General features: G+C 42.0%; 2 protein-coding genes across 2 annotated transcripts; both read right to left on the bottom strand.

Moving 5' to 3' along the window:
• Nucleotides 1-444: 444 nt before the first annotated feature.
• On the bottom strand, nucleotides 445-1,828 carry LOC114107475 (olfactory receptor 7D4-like; the record flags this gene model as incomplete). The annotated part of the gene is made up of 2 exons (XM_034637416.2): nucleotides 887-1,828; nucleotides 445-462 (listed from the first exon to the last, which is right to left on the bottom strand). Coding segments are annotated over exons 1-2 (960 nt in total), but the record flags the coding sequence as incomplete, so codon positions are not given.
• A 6,698-nt stretch (nucleotides 1,829-8,526) lies between these two features.
• Nucleotides 8,527-9,549, bottom strand: LOC139702376 (olfactory receptor 7D4-like). Its single transcript, XM_071603399.1, has one exon. The coding sequence runs from the start codon at nucleotides 9,547-9,549 to the stop codon at nucleotides 8,527-8,529; it is 1,023 nt and encodes a 340-aa protein (XP_071459500.1).
• Between the last annotated feature and the right edge of the window lie 7,018 nt (nucleotides 9,550-16,567).

The following is a 16,567-nucleotide window of genomic DNA, read 5'->3' as shown; positions in this document are numbered from 1 at the left end:
TTTTCACTTCAGGGACCAAAGGACCTGATGAGCAATTTTAGAAGAGGAAATATTTATTTGGCTCATGGCTTCAGAGGTCTTAGTCCTGAGATGACTGACTCCATTTCCCTGGACCCAAGGTAAGGCAGAGCATTATGACAGAAGACTGTGATGGGGAACAGTGGCTCAGGACATTGCACCAGGAAGCAAAGAGAGTGTCCGCCCCTCACCACAAACAAAATTTAAACCCCAAGGGCACACTGATTAGGTTACATTCATATCCTAATCATTCCACCTCTAAACTTTCTTGTATTGTCTCACACATGAGCTTTTGGGGACACCTAATATCTCAACCATAACATAGGCAGTTGCGGTGGCACATGCCTGTAATCCCAGTGGCTCAGGAGGCTGAGACAGGAGTGTTGCAAGTTCAAAGCCAGTCTCAGCAACTTAGTGAGACCTAAGTAACTTAAACCCTGTCTCAAAATATAAAAAGGGCTGGGGATGTAGCTTAGTGGTAAAGCACCCCTAGGTTCAACCCATCCCTTGTACCAAAACATAAAACCAAAAACCTCATAACTTGTATTGTTAGTCTTGTCCTCGCTTCTCTCTTGCTGAGTTTGCTTTCTTTCTCTTGCCTTGGTGCTTATAAGAATCTATGTGCTTGAGTTAGTCTATTTTCAGATGAAACATAGTTATTGGTTGCCCATCATTCATTGTCCTTGATGGATGCTGAGCCTTTTGATGTGCTGCTTCAAGTTATCTTCAGTGCCAGAATATTTTCTTCTAGTATTTCAAGAGTAGTGTTTTTTTTTCTGTCTTCAGAATATAGAGGGATGGAACTGGTGCAAAGACACAACAGTCCTCAGCTCTCTGAATTTCTGTTGTTTATCTTTGACTTGCATTATCTCTCTGAGAGCAAGCCCCTTGGCTGAAGAAGTCTCCTCAGAGCTCCCTTCAGTTCCCTGTTCCTGAGGCTGTAGATAAAGGGATTCAGCATGGGCGCAACCACGGTGTACATCACCGAGGCGATTGAACCCTTTCTGGACGGATGGGCTGTTCCAGAAGTGAGGTAGACCCCAAGGCCTGCGCCATAGAACAAGGAAACCACTGAGAGGTGAGACCCACAGGTGGAAAAGGCTTTGTACTTACCTCCAGCAGATGAAATGCCCACTATGGAGGAGATAATTCTAGCATAAGAAAAAAGAATCCCAGACAGGGGAATAATGCCCAGAAGGCCAGTTACACAATACAGCAGGACATCATTGGCAAGGGTGTCTGAGCAGGCCAGCTTGAGGATCTGAGCAAGTTCACAGAAGAAGTGAGGGACTTCTGTTTCTTTGCAGAAAGACACCCTCAAAACCATTAAACTCTGCAGCAAAGAATATGTCAGGCAGATTAGCCAAGAAAGCAGAAGCAGAAGACCACAAAGGCGAGGGTTCATGATGACTGTGTAGCGTAGCGGGTGACAGATGGCCACGAAGCGGTCATAAGCCATCACAGTCAGTAGCAAACTATCCAACCCAGAAAAAATCATGAAAAAGTACACCTGAGTAATGCAGGCTTCATAGGTGATGGCTTTGCTCTGTGCCTGGGCATTTGCTAACATCCTGGGAACCGTGGTGGAGGTGAAACAGATGTCCACGAAGGACAGGTGAGAGAGGAAGAGGTACATGGGGGTATGGAGGTGGGAGTCAGAGCTCACGGCCAGGACGATGAGCAGGTTCCCCAGGATGGTGACCAGGTACATGGACAGGAACAGCCCAAACAGGAGAGGCTGCAGGGCCTTATCTTCCCACAGTCCCAGAAGGATGAATTTTGAAGTAGCTGTTTGGTTCTCTGGTTCCATATAGCTCATGGAAATTGGCTAGAAAGAGGAAAGCATAGTTAAAACAGAAATGTGCCATACATTTAAAAATCATTCACTCATGAGCCTGATGTTTATCTAAGCATTTCTGTGTTCTTCAGCTGACCAACATCTCTCTAATACTGCCCTCTTTTCTGTGCTCTGACCACCAGCACCTGCAATGACTCTTCTTTAAATAACTGTTCCATGCTGTGCAGAATTCTCCTTTGCATTGTCTCTGACCCATGGAGATTCCTCCTCTCTTGTTTAATTCCTGAGAAAGAGCCATCATCCTCACCAATACCTTATTTATGCCTTGCAGCTTTGGTCATTTTTTGTTCCAGGAAAATGGAGAGAGAGAGAGATATCAGTGGGAGTTGCAGAATGTAATGGCAACTTATAGTCTTTATGCCATTGACCAGTGTCATGAAACAGACTCTTCTGTCTCAAGTTGGACTCACAGAATACTATGCAAATTTTTCATCCCTCTGTTTTCCCTCTACCTACACCATGAAGACCAAGGCATCTGCATGCCTCCATATGCCAAAGGTCAAATCAGACCCTCCACCGTGCATTCTAAATGTGTCTGCATGTTTGTGGAAGTTCTTAAATTTCTTTTAAGTCAAGGCATTTTTTTAAGTTTATTTATTTATTTATCTTTATAGTACTGATGATTGAAAGCCTTCTACCTTTTATTTTGCTCCATTAAAAAAATAAACCTTAATTTCTGTGTGAATATTAGCTATCTGTCACAGAAGGAAGTTTCTAAACTCAGAGAAGGTCTTTTAGAACTTCATTCACAGGAGGAAGAGGAAGTTCTCTTGAGCTGAAATGCACTTCTGTTTAATTTACACAGTCCTGGTTCCTCTCTCTGAAGATGGTTTCTCTCGGCTGTGAGAGTCTTTAGATACCTGAATACATCTAAATTACTCTCTTTGTGTCTCTTCATATTTTAACTTATTCCTCCCTTATGCAAGTGCCCACTCTGTCAGGCAGAGGGTTAGACCAAGAATACAAAGGGGAGAGGCCCAGGCTCTACCTTCCTGGAGCTTTGAGCACCTTGGAAATGTCGGTGGGTGCAGTGATGATTGTGATCAAAACCCTGATGATCCACTTGAGGAGTGAGAGTCTTCGATGCTCTCAAAATATTAGCTGGTCAAATTTAAGGACCACTGTATGAACTTCACTGAAAATTAGCATTAGATACTCGGCATCTTACAATCCCAGGAACCTCCTGTGCAGTGTCATGGATCTGATTCTTTGTACTTACCTGTCCTCTTCCCTGAGAGCCCTCTTTCTCCCTTATTCATTTGAAAAACTTCTGCCTTTCCTTTCACAGATTGTCCCCAGATCTTTCTTGACCGCCCCAGGCAGCGAAGACCACTCTCTGTTTGGCCTCTGCTGTACTTTAGAAAACTGGACTGCATGAGACGGGCGCTCTCACATTGCCCATGTGGTCAGGTCTGGACTTCTCTTCCTCCCACCTCTTGATGTGCGTATCTAGCTCAGTGCTCCCCTGGGGGAGATGCTCTGCAGATGTGCTACATCCTCTGGGGAAGCGTCCAAGTGGGCGGAGAGGGAGCGATGAGGGGGAGGCCCAGGAGATGAGAGGTGGGGAGACAGGAGAGCCAACCTAAAGATGCAGAGCAGAGCATAAACGACAGAAGGGCTGGGAAAGCCCTGTTCAGAGCCAAAGTGTGTATTTGATTTCCCTTTTTTCTGCCTCTGGGGTCCCTGCCTAGGCACCAGGAAAGTGCATAAGTGAAAGAATTGGCCCCCCTTGCCTCTTTGCCACACCACTTCCTGAGCAAACTAGGTCATTACAATGGAATTTCTATTATCTTTGCTTCTCCAAATGGGGGACCAAAAAGTATTGCACTGGGAGCCCAGAGGGGCAAGGACAAAAAGCTAAGCACACCTGGTCAGAGCAACACCTGGGTGGCCCAGGGGGGCATTTCCCTGTGGCCTGGGATAAGTGAACATTGAACTGCAAATGGGGGAAGGGGGGTTAATCCTCTAACTTCTTATTAAATAAATTGCTGTTTTGATTGTCTTTCTGGAGAGGTTCCCTCCTGGGGGTGAGAGGAGTGATCTGTTCTGCCATGTTTACCATCCATGCCTTTTACCTACCCCAGCCCCACATCTTAAACCTGACTGGAATTTTTTTCCTTTTTTGCTTTTTCCCTGATGCTGGCTATTGAACACTGAACCAACCTAAAGAAGCAGAGTGGAGCATAAACGACATAAACGTCCTTGCCCCTCTGGGCTCCCAGTGCAATGCTGTTTGGTCCCCCATTTGGAGAAGCAAAGATAATAGAGCCCAATCTTCAGAAATTCCATTGTAATGACCTAGTTTGCTCAGGAAGTGGTGTGGCAAAGAGGCAAGGGGGCCAATGCTTTCACTTATGCACTTTCCTGGTGCCTAGGCAGGGACCCCAGAGGCAGACCCCAGCCCTTTTTATTTTTTATTAATTTCACTTTGAGATAAGATATCGATAACTTGCCCAGACTGTCCTTGAATTTGGAATCTTCCTGCCTCAGCCTCCTGATAACTGGGATTACAGGCATGTAGTCACCCAGCCCTGCAGGGTTTTTTTTTTTTTTTCTCCTAAAACTATTATTCTCTCAGGTGTGGACTCCAAAGTACCCAGCTTCCCTTCAGGAACATTTTACTCCATCTCCAGTTTCTTAACAAATCTAAGGATTAAGAATCATCCTTAGTCAAATCTTGTTCGGTGTCCAGAGCACAAAAAGATCTCCAAGAAATCTGGAGAGACAAAATATATTTTATTTATTTATTATATCATGAATATTCAGTAGGATTTTTCTCTAATAGCACCTATGAGATGGACTCATAGAATTAAGGGTAGAACTTGAATGCTCTGTAAGTAATGAAGGTGTAGCCAGGCACAGTAGCACACTGTAATCCCAGCTGCTCTGGAAACTGAGGCAGAGGGATCACAAGTTCAGGGACAGTCTTGATGAGGTGGAGGCAACAGTTGGTAATATAGTGAGACTCTGTCTCAAAATAAAAAGTAGAAACACCTGGGCATGTAGCTCAGTGGTAGAACAACCCTGAATTCAATCCCGTGGCTGAAAAAAAAAAAAAAAAAAATTGAAAAATGCCAGAATGTTGGCACAAGTGCCAAATTCCCTAACAAGAACCAAATATGAAAATTAAATAAATAATCAGTGGGATGGCATCAAACTAAAAATCTTCTGCACAGCAAAGGAAACTGTGAAATCTTCTGCACAGTAAAGAAAGAGACTACAGAATGCAAAAAGTTCTTTGCCAGCTGCTTCTCCAAAGGAGGATTAATATTCAGAATATATAAAGAACTCAAAAAACATCAAAGCCCTCAAATAACCCAATTAATAAAATGGCCATTTATTAAGGAGGTTGGTGCTTATGCCATTTTTGGGGGTGTCATGCCTGTGTATACTCTAACAGTTGCAAAGTTTCTGCTTTAATTGCTAGGAATCTCTATTTTCACTCTTCCAAATAAATTTTAGAAATGTTTGTTCTAGTTTCTAAAAAAAAAAAAAAAAGCTGAGGATCAGATGGATTCTCAGTCAAGTTCTACCAGACCTCTAAGGAAGAACACACACCAATCCTCTTCAAATCATTCTGTAAAATACAAAGGGTGGGAACACTGCCAAATTCATTCTATGAAGAAGTCAGCATCACCCTGATACCAATACCAAGGGCATATCAAGGAAAGAAAGCATCAGACCAATATCTATGATGAACCTAGACGAAAAAAATCCTTAATAAAGTTTTGGAAAATCATATTCAAAAACCCTCCCTCCCTCCTTTTCTTTCTTCTTTCTACAGTGGATAATGAACCCTGGGAGGCTTAACTACTAAGCCACATCCCCAACCCTTTTAATTCTTTTTACTCTTATTTTTATTTTGAGACAGGCTCTCACAAATTTGCTTAGGTCCTTGAAAACTTGCTGGAGCTGGTTTTGTGTTTGTGATACTCCTGCCTCAGCCTCCCAAGCCACTGTGATTACAGACATGTACCATCAGACCAGTCTAACGAAGCATTCTTGAACATTATTTTTTTCTGGGCTTGGTGGCTCACAACTATAATCTCAGCTCCTGGGGAGGCTGAGGCAGGAGGATCGTGAGTTCAAAGCCAGCCTCAGAAACTTAGCAAGCCCTAAACTACTCAACAAAAACCTGTCTCTAAATAAAATATAAATGTGGCTCAATGGTTAAGCATCATGGATACAAAAAAAAAAAAAAAAACCCACAAAAACAAAAACTTTCCCTTTAAACAATGCTCTATGGTTTGAATAGAGTTTCTGTCCTTGGTGATGAAGGCTGGGTCTGCAGGGTGGTAATATTAGCCATTTTCCAAAAGAAGATAAAAATGTTCAGCAGATTTATGAAGAACGACTCAGCATCACAGATCATCTGGGTAATCATAAGGAAAACCACAATGAGACATCAGGTCACACCAGTTAGAAAGTTTAATCTCAAAAAACAAAACAAAACATGTTTGTGAGAATATGGAGAAAAGGGACCTCTGACTGCAATATTGGGCAACATAAATCAGTGTAATAATTATGGGAAACATTTGCAGGTTCCTTCAAAGTTAAAATACAGCTACCATAAGATTCAGTAATCCCATTACTGCACATCTGTATAATGTGCATGAAATTGGAATGTCAAAGTAGATGTACAAACCTATCATCGTGGCAGCAGTACTCACAATAATTAATGTAGGGAATCACCATTAGTGTTTATTATCATGTAAATAAATAAATATGCTGTACATACGCAATGAAATACCACTGTGCATGAAAAGTAAAACAATCTGGGTATTTGATGCATTATGGAGGAACCAGTGTGACATGATGTAGGTGACAGGGCCAGCCATAGGAAGACAAGCACTGCCAGAGCTCACTTAGAGGTGGATCTAACAGCAGAACTTAGACAGAAGATGGTGACCAGGTCAGCTGTGGGGTAGAAGTTAGGGAGTTAGCAGTCAGAGTCACCAAATTTGAGATAGATTTGATGAACAGCTGATTAGCTAATCATTGACAATAAGCTTCCAAGTGGAGACATGGGAAAAATCATACAGAAGGGGGAAATATTGCTAAAACCATATATGATAAGGGTGGGGTATCTAGACCATGTCATGAACTCTTACAGGTGAGAAACAAAGGTACAACCTGCATAATTACGAAATGAGCATTGACTCCGTAAGACATTTCCCCACAAAAGATCCATCAACTGCCAACAAGCCCCTAAAAAAGATGCTCAATTAGTTACAGGGAAATGCAAATCCAAAGCAACATGAGATTGCTTCACAGCCAATAGAAAGCTTTAATTTACATCAAATTGAAGATGATGAGTTTTGGCAGCAAGGTAAAGAGGCCTGAACCTCCCACACTAGACATGAAACGTGCCAGCTACAACGAAAAGCAGTTTGGTGATTCTTCATTAAGTTGTACCTACCATTGCCTTATTACCCAGTATCTCCTGCCTATGTACATTTTATCCAAGCAACTGAACATAGAGTCTCGCATGTTTGAGCACCGAGAGTGTGTCCTGAGAAGTGCACAGTTGGGCAGTTTTGTCATTGTGCAAACATCACAAAGTCACTTACATAAATCAGCATGGGTGTGACATCACTAGACAGCCTGAAGTTACGGGACCACCTCCGTGTGTGCAGTCTGTCATCTACCCAAGCATCATCAATGTAGCACGCACCTGTCCTCGAGCTCTGAACACTATTGTGTGTGCCCACAGGAGCAGGACTATTCACACAGGACCATTCAAATCACCCAGGTGTCCATCAGTGCATGGGTGGATGAGCAGTTTATGATGTACCCTGGAGGAAAAAAATTATTCCACCACAGAAAGAAGATAAATAGTTAAGATTCATTCATAAGATAGCCAAAACCAAGGAGGAAAACAGGAAAGGAAGGAAGAAAGGAAGAGGGCAAGAACACAAGGAGGGAAGCAAGATGAGGCACTGTATCACCACATTCATGAAACTGGAATGTCAAGTTCACATTACACTCATTGAGCCAAAGTAGGATAACAGAGGGAGAAGGGTGTGCTCAGTGCAGGCTTGCTCTTACGCACCCACGGAGAGTCTGCTCCCTTCAGAAATTATGTGCATGAGAGAGAATACGTCAAAGAACTCTTTGCAGGATAAGTAAAATCAAAGATGAAGATCAACAAGCACAGGACAGACGTGGTAAGCACCTTGATGATTTTCATTTCACTGCTAGGGAAAACAAGAATACATTGATGTTCAGGTGAAGAACATTCATAAGTTTTGAAGAACCCATGTTAGCACTTGATGTGGGTTCTTATTTTTCAGATGTCGATGGATCTGTATTTTATTTTTTATATGTGGTGTTGAGAATCGAACCCAGTACCTCACACATGCTATACAAGCATACTATCACTGAGCCACAACCGCAGCCCCATTGATGTAGATTCTATGTCAAGTTGGAAAACTCAGAAATTCCTGTAAGAAAACTTATGGACTATGTTTAGGGAAGAAAATTGAAATGGATCACTAAAGCAGTAAATAGGGTGAAATACATACAAAAATATAAAGAAGCAAAGTCATAGGGAATGAAAGCAATTAATCATTTACTCAAGGAAAAAAAATAAGCCTAGATAGTCAAGTTCACATTTGAATTATGAAATATATTTTCCACTAATTCTGAGGTCAGTTATCCATCCACCAAGGGTCAAAACCTGCTCTGCTGAGGAGTCTCCACAGGGCCCCCTTCACATCCTTATTCCTCAGGCTGTAGATGAAGGGGTTCAGCATGGGGGTGACCACAGTGTACATCACTGAGGCGATCATAGTTCTCTGGGAAGAATGGGTCCCAGCAGAACTGAGGTAAACCCCAAGGCCTGTCCCATAAAATAGGGCAACCACACAGAGGTGGGACCCACAGGTGGAAAATGCTTTATACTTGGCCACAGAAGAGGACATCCTCAATAAGGAGGAGACAATCTGAGAGTAGGAGAAGAGGATCCCAGTCATAGGAAAAACCCCCAGCACAGTGGTGCTCACATACAGAAAAATATTATTGATGAGTGTATCAGATGTGGCCACCTTGAAAAGCTGAGCCAGTCCACAGAAGAAATGTGGGATAACAGTGCCAGTGGAGAAGGTCAGTCGCTTCACCAGTAGAATATGAACCAGGGAGACCCAGAACATGATGAGCCAAGACAGCAGAACCAGAAGAACACAGAACCGTGGATTCATGGTGACTATGTAGTTCAATGGATGACAGATGGCCACAAACCGGTCATAAGCCATCATGGTCAGTAGGAAATTATCCATTGCAGCAAATGTATTTAAAACATATGCCTGTGCCAGGCACTCTGTGTAGGAGATGTCTTTGTTCTGTGCCTGGATGTTCACCAGCATCTTTGGGACCGTGGTGGAGATGAAGCAGATATCAACAAAGGACAGGTTGGAGAGGAAGAAGTACATGGGGGTGTGGAGGTGGGAGTCAGAGCTGACAGCCAGGATGATGAGCAGGTTCCCAAGCACTGTGACCAGGTACATGGACAGGAACAGTCCAAAGAGGATGGGCTGCAGTTTAGCACCATCTGAGAGGCCCAGGAGGAGGAATTCTGATTCACTTGTGCAGTTTCCACTTCCATGGAGCTGGTGCATCTGCTGGGGAAAGAGGGAAATGCAACCTTCACAGAATATCCCACTAGCCCCTCCCATGTTCTCTCTTTGCCATCTCACCCTTGGGTGGATGCCACTCCTCTTGCATTAAACCCTCCAGAGGACAATGACCCACTCAGCAGAATGACAACCCAGTTCTATTTCCAAGTGTGTAAAGTCAGTCTGCCTTCCTCAACTTAGCTGAGAGTCCTCTCCCTTTATCATCCACTCTCTAGTTTTGGTTGTTCTATCTGAACCTATGGACATCAACTAATTCCTTCTTTCATGACTCGTTGACAGTATTTGAAGATATTTCATGATGTGTTCTTGATACCTACCTCATTAGGCATTCTAATAGTGCTGTAATAGGAATTAAATATGGAATTTGAACTCAACCTATAATTTTGACTGGACACTTTATCAATTTGTGACAGCTAAATCACACTACCTATTTTTTTTCCTAACAGTACAGTTATCAATATTACTGTATTTTTGAGGTTTAAAATTGCTTTAGACCCTATAGGGCCTTAAAATGGATTTCTGCCATTGTTTTGTTTTGTTTTTTAATTTTTAATATTTATTTTTCAGTTTTTGGCAGACACAACATCTTTGTTTGTATGTGGTGCTGAGGATTGAACCCGGGCCGCACGCATGCCAGGCAAGCGTGCTACCGCTTGAGCCACATCCCCAGCCCCTGCCATTGTTAATATTAACACAATCATTATTAATCTCCTCATCTGTGATACTTATTGTGGATACATAACACACACAAAGTGCAGCATGTAGCTGTGATTTACTAATTGGATTCTTGCGTAGATTTCATTTAATACAATATTGGTTCAGCAATGTGCCACCTGGGGAAACATGAGAAAATTACTTCTGTTACATTACATCATTTATCTCACAGTAGGAGTCATAAGTATTCACTATATCATAGGTGTACAGAGTGAAATTAAATGTAATACTGCATGGAATTCCTCCACTGTGGTTCCTGTGACACACTACAGGCACTTCGTAAGTGTGAACTTCTGAAGCATTCTTAACATTGCAATAAATCTGTTGGCATGGCTACCACTTCTCAATATCCCTCTTAATGGGGGGCGTCCTTAAGGGTGAAATTCTAATCAATAGAAGCAATATCTGTGTTTCCAGTTTTAAATGCACATAGTTCTTATAATTAGTGATGATCCCTATGGCTCCTTCTTTCAGAGAAGTCCGCCATGTGAATCAGTCCAGGAAGAGGAAGAAGTCTACAAACTAACATAGATAAGAGGAAGAACCCTAAACACACCACCATTACAGAGAAAAGCAAAAGCCAGGCACTGTGACGCACACCGGTAATCCCAGCAACTCAGAATTCAGAGGCAGGGGCACTGCAAGCTCCAGGCCAGCCTTGGCCCAGCCTCAAATTAAAAATTAAAATGTGCTGGGGATGTAGGTGAGTGGTAGAATGCCCCTGGGCTTAATCCCCACAACTAAAACAACGAATATGTGAAGAAACATAAGTTATAATGAAATGAAGTTGCTCACTGGTACAGTACTCCTAAGTTCAGTCACCAGTACTTAAAAAAAAAAAAAAGTCAAGTACAAGGGACGCATGGAAATGTGTGCCCATATGATCTTGAGTGGAGAGATATTATTTTAAAACCTTCATAATCAATGGCCAAAATAAACAATTGATGGATCTGATTGCCAATATTCAAACAGTATATAAACCCAATAATGGTAAAACAGGCCAATTTATGATTTAAGAATAAAAGATCATCAAGAATCAGAACTGTGATGCCTTTGCAGCACACTGACTAATTCAGGACACAAAAAAATCACTGAGCACGATCTAGTCAGTGAAGGTGGGAAGGAGAGGCTTCTCTGAAACAGGAATGTTTGAACTGGGAGAGGCAGGACAGGTCATTGCTCATCAGGGGAAAGAAAGAAGAGACTTTCTAGCTGGTGAGAAGAGCCCGGGATTGACCTACCAGATGGTGAGCTGCTACACTGCTCAGTCAGCATGTCCTCCTGAGATGCCATCAGAAGACACCTGAGCACCCAACATCAGGTGTAGCTGTGTTATCATATTTCACGGCACCATTGAAGTGAACAGATAAAAACAGCGAATCAGGCACAATCTGCAGCTATTCAGTGACGTCATTAAGTCAGTCTGACAGCAGCATCGGTAGATTACAAAAGAACAACCGGTCACATCAGAGCAATACCTTATGCAGAAGGGATCTTCAGAGAGCAGTTAGCAAATAAATGATTGAAAGAGGAAATCTAATAGGGACCTGTCATTCAGGGAGGGAGTGGAGGAGATAGCACTGCCTTCAAGGAATGGCCATTTCAGACTCCTCCAGAGAGTAAAAGTACCTTGCACGTGCAGGACCTTCACCTTCAGAGACTGGCTACCCTGGGCTGCCCAGGGTCACTGTCCTGGAGTAGAGCCCGGTGCCCACCTTCCCTTTTCCTTCCTGCTGCACCAGCCACACTGGACACGCCGACTCTCTCCAAGGGCTACCACTGGAGATGTCCCTTCTGCACAGCCGGTTCCAGGGAGCCCACTTGGGTTTTCACAGAGGCCTGGAACAAAGAAGTCAGGAGAGGGGAGCAGGAGCTTGCTTCAAATTTCTAGCAGCTCAAGGGTTGAATTCTCTGTGCTCCTCACTGAGTCAGTCATTGTGTTGTATTCTCACTCTCCAAACAATTCAGCTCCCCTGGGCACAGAGCAGAGGGCACAGTGGAAAATTTTCAGTCTATATTTCAGCAAGAGGGTGAGATGGACTTATTTCCTCCAAGGAAAACATCTGTTTTCTTTGCTTTCACTAAATGTACCAAGTGTCCCCTAAGGAATGTTTAATTTCTACAAGGAACTAATCAGAAGAATCATTCCTCTGTGAGGGGCCTCCCCCAAACAATCTTTGAAGGTTTAATGAATTACTTAATTTCCACAATGTTAAATTCATGATAATTAATAGTGTCAAGGTAGATAGTGAGGGGATTGTAAATGGAGTCCTAGTCAAAGGGGACTCCATTCCTGTGGGTGTAAGAGTTTTAAAAATTGGGAATGTATAGTTTATGCTCACTATGCACACATGCGCCACCAATGTAATTTTCAAAAATTTTCTTCATACTTTCCTATGGTTTTTATTCATTTTCAAATTTTACTCAATTTATTTTATGCATTTTTGTTCATCTTTTTAGGGGATAAGGAGGAAATAGCTAAAAAGGGTCAGATTCTGTTTTTGAGGTGATAAAGATGTTCTAGAATTCATAAGGTCTCACATGTGTATGAAAAGGCTAGAAGACATTAAGTTATACACTTTCAAAGGGTGCATGACATTGCAAGTGAATTATATGTCAATAAAGCTTTAAGCAAAGCTAATCAAACTAATATCAGATATTAAAAGATATATTATTGTGGTTCAAGATGCAAAAGTGATATTGTACACAATGGATTGTAGGTTCTAGAAAGACATAGAGAAGGATTTTACTTTGTTCCTTTAAGGGGAATGACATCACTTGGGAGGTATTGAGGGTTGGCTGAATGGTTTGCAGTGCTGGGATGGAACCCAGGGCCTCCTGCACACCAGGCAGGGTGCTCTGCCTCTTAGCTACACCTATGGCCCTGGGAGGTACCTTGTGACTCTGCTGAAGGAAGGAGGTTTACACTCCAGTGCCAGCTACCTGCAGAGTGCCAGCATCGGGAATTCACCCACCCTCCATGTTTGCAGGCAGAGGTGTAAGGAACATGCCTGCAAGAGGAAATCAGTTCTAAAGTTCATTTCCAAATTTCTTTCTTCCTCATACTGAATCTTATAATATCCTAGAAAACATTCTATATTTTATAGAATATAGATAATATCATAAAACAGGATAATGTAATATTAGCTATTGTAAAAGATGTAATTAATATAATTAAAATGTATTATTAAATAATTAATTATTGTGCCAGAAACTATGTTTTAATGTTATATAACATATTTCATAGTACTATAATATATATTGTAATATTCTACAAGATCTTATGTCAAAATAAATACATAATTTGTTAAATTAAAATCAATATTATCAAATGCAGGTGCTCAATTTTAATAATTTCCAATTTTACTTAAATTTGAGTGCTATTTAGTTCAATTTCTTTTAATTCTCTTTGTCTGTTTGTAGACTCAACTTTAGGTTCATCCTATTCTGCAACAAGATGAACTTTTTTTCACGTGACCCAAAGTCATAAGCCCTGGAGACATTTGTTAATTATTGGTAGCTTGATGTGATGTCAGTGAACAGACACTGTTGATGGAAAAGAAACCCTTTTCTTTTGTTGGCTTTCTGACTGCATGACCTGGAACAGCATGAGGCCATCTTCAGAAATATCAAGATCAGAGTCCATTTCTATTCCCATGCCAGTTCTGCTACAGGGATCTTCTGGTAAAGCATGGTGGTGTGGTGGACTGGGGCTGTGTCAGACAGTGGAGGAATGTCTCCAGAATCTTAGTGTGGGAGGAGCCAAGTGTCCTGACAGAGGGCAAGCATGTGTAGTGGACCGCTTCTGACATGTTTCTAACAGATCCAACCTCCTGTGTGCGAGTCATTGTGCACACCCATTTCTTTGAGCATGTCCTGGACCTGACGATTTACTTCCAACCAATGCTATGTGACAGAAGGGACCAGATGTCACTTTTGAGATTAGGGTATAAAAAGACACTGGCTTCTTTCTGGTTTTCTGTTTCTACCCCACCTATCTGTTCTTTCTGATGGAAACCAACTGCCCTGTGTGATATGCTTCATGCAGAAGTCTATGCAGCAAAGAACTAAGGGTGGCCTTTGACCAACAGCCCTGAAAGAACTGAGTCCTCCACCAGCCACAGGAGTGAGCTTGGAAGCAGGTCTTCTCCAGCAGACTCTTGAGTGACTGCAGCCTTGTGTGATACCATAGGTTATTAAGGGAAATAGCAAGTTATAAGTAACACATCATAGATAAGAAAAAAAATCAATTTTCCAGCTTTATTGAAGCAAAGTTAACAAAACTTATACAAATTCAAGGTAGACAATGTGATAATTTGATATACTTATACATCAAATTAATTAACATATCTATCACCTCATGTATGTATGTGTGGTGAAGACACTTAAGATCTCAGTAAGTTTTTTTTTTAAGACTTCCTTTTAATGAGAAATTCAGAACAAGTTTTGGTAACAGGTTTACAATTAACAGTTAAATATTTAGGGACATTTACAGTACTAAGTTGTGCAAACAGCGGCATGTGTTCATTGGCTGTGAGGAAATGTCATCTGCCTAGTGAATGTAAAAGGTGAATGAGCAGGACTTTAACCCCAGCACCCTTCCCTGTGGCTCTCCTCCCCACACACAGCAACTCCCTGACTGACAGGCGGGCTCCATTTCCTGATGCCCTGTTCTTCGATCCTGCCAGCAAACTTCCAGCTGCCAGCTGATGATTGGCTCACAGAAGCCCCAGCAAACTTCTAGCTGCCAACTGATTGGCTCCTCTGTGGTGATGCTCATTGGGCTGTTTCCCCGCCCTTTCAGACCACGGAGCTGCTCATTGGGGGACTTTTTTGGCTCTGCCCACAAGACCCAGCCAATCAGCCTCAAGAGCAGGAGGAGTGGGGGAGGTGGAGAGGCTTGTGGGAAGCCGGTGGTGGCAGTTGGGCTCTGAGGGTTTTTCCTGAGGAGCTGTGTGGTTTAGCGTGTGTGTTCTAAAAATAAAGTTGGTTTCTTTTGACAAGTGGCTCCTGAATTGTGCCCAGCCAGACTTTGGCACCATCCCAAGGGGCGAACTTCCCACTACACCAGCCAAGACCCTCAAAGCACACAATCCATATCCAGCTGGGCGTCCACTGCAAAGCGCTGGCCCTCTTCCACCATCAACCCGTTGCACAATTCAGGCAGAAGAGCAGCATTGCACCGACTCCACAGCTCTCAGTAAATTTCAAGCAATCAAAACATAATTACCTACAATGACACCACTATGCGTCAAGCTCCAGAATTTTTTCATTTCATAAATAAATATTTATACCTTTTTACAAACATCTCCCACTCTGACCTGGTAGCAACCACCTTTCTACTCTATTTTTGTGAGTTTGACTTTTTTGGATTCCACATGCAAGTGAGATCCTCAGGAGTTTCCTTCTGTGTCTGGTTTACTTCATTTAGCAAGATTTCTTTCTTGTTTATGGCTGAAAATATATTGAATATTATGTATATACACACCGTATTTTCTTTATCCTTTCACCCACCAACAGACACCTAGGTGTTTTCCATATCTTGGTTCTTGTGAACAGTGCTGCAAGGACATGAGAGTACAGAGACCTCTTTGAGATGCACATTTTATTTATTTTGGACATATACCCCAAAGCGAGATTGCTGGTTCCTACCATTGTTCTAGTTTCACATTTGTGAGGCACTTCCACATGGTTTTCCACTATGGCTGTAGCAATTTACATTGTGACCACCAATGTGCAAGGGTTTTCTTTTCTGCACATCCTCATTGGCATGTTATCTTCTGTCTTATTCATAAAGACATTCTAACAGATGGGAGGGGCTAGTTCTTTGTGATTTTGATTTGCATGCCCTGATGTTGAATGATGTCAAGCAACTTTTCCTATTCCTGTTGGCTATTTGTATGTCTTTGGAAAAATACCTATTCAGGACCTTTGCTTTTTCTTACATCCAGTTATTTACTTACTCATTTATTGCTTTTGGGTTGTATAAGTTTCTTTTATATATTTTGGATATTAACCTCTTGTCAGATATGTGGTTTGCAAATACATCCTCCTATCATCTGGACTCACTTTTGTTTTGTTGATTGTTTCCTTTGCTGAAAAAAAAATGAACAAAAAACTCAAACCACAAAGATTTTTAGTTTGATGTAGTCACACTTGAAACATTTTTGCTTTAGTTGATTTTGGTGGCCAGTCCAAATTGCCAAGACTAAAGTTAAGGAAGTTCAACCGTATGTCTTCTACCAGAAGTTTTATGGTTTCAGGTCTTACCTTTAAGTCTTTAATCTAGTCCAGTAGATTTTTGTGTAAGTCCCATCTCATTCCTTTGCCTGTGGATGCCCAG

Source organism: Marmota flaviventris, chromosome 1, assembly GCF_047511675.1.
Source record: "Marmota flaviventris isolate mMarFla1 chromosome 1, mMarFla1.hap1, whole genome shotgun sequence".
In the NCBI taxonomy this organism is placed as follows: domain Eukaryota; kingdom Metazoa; phylum Chordata; class Mammalia; order Rodentia; family Sciuridae; genus Marmota; species Marmota flaviventris.
This window is presented reverse-complemented; position numbering and strand designations above follow the sequence as displayed.

Excerpts from the sequence above, each read along its gene's own strand:
- LOC139702376 (XM_071603399.1), bottom strand. The coding sequence starts at position 9,549 with ATGGGAGGGGCTAGTGGGATATTCTGTGAAGGTTGCATTTCCCTCTTT.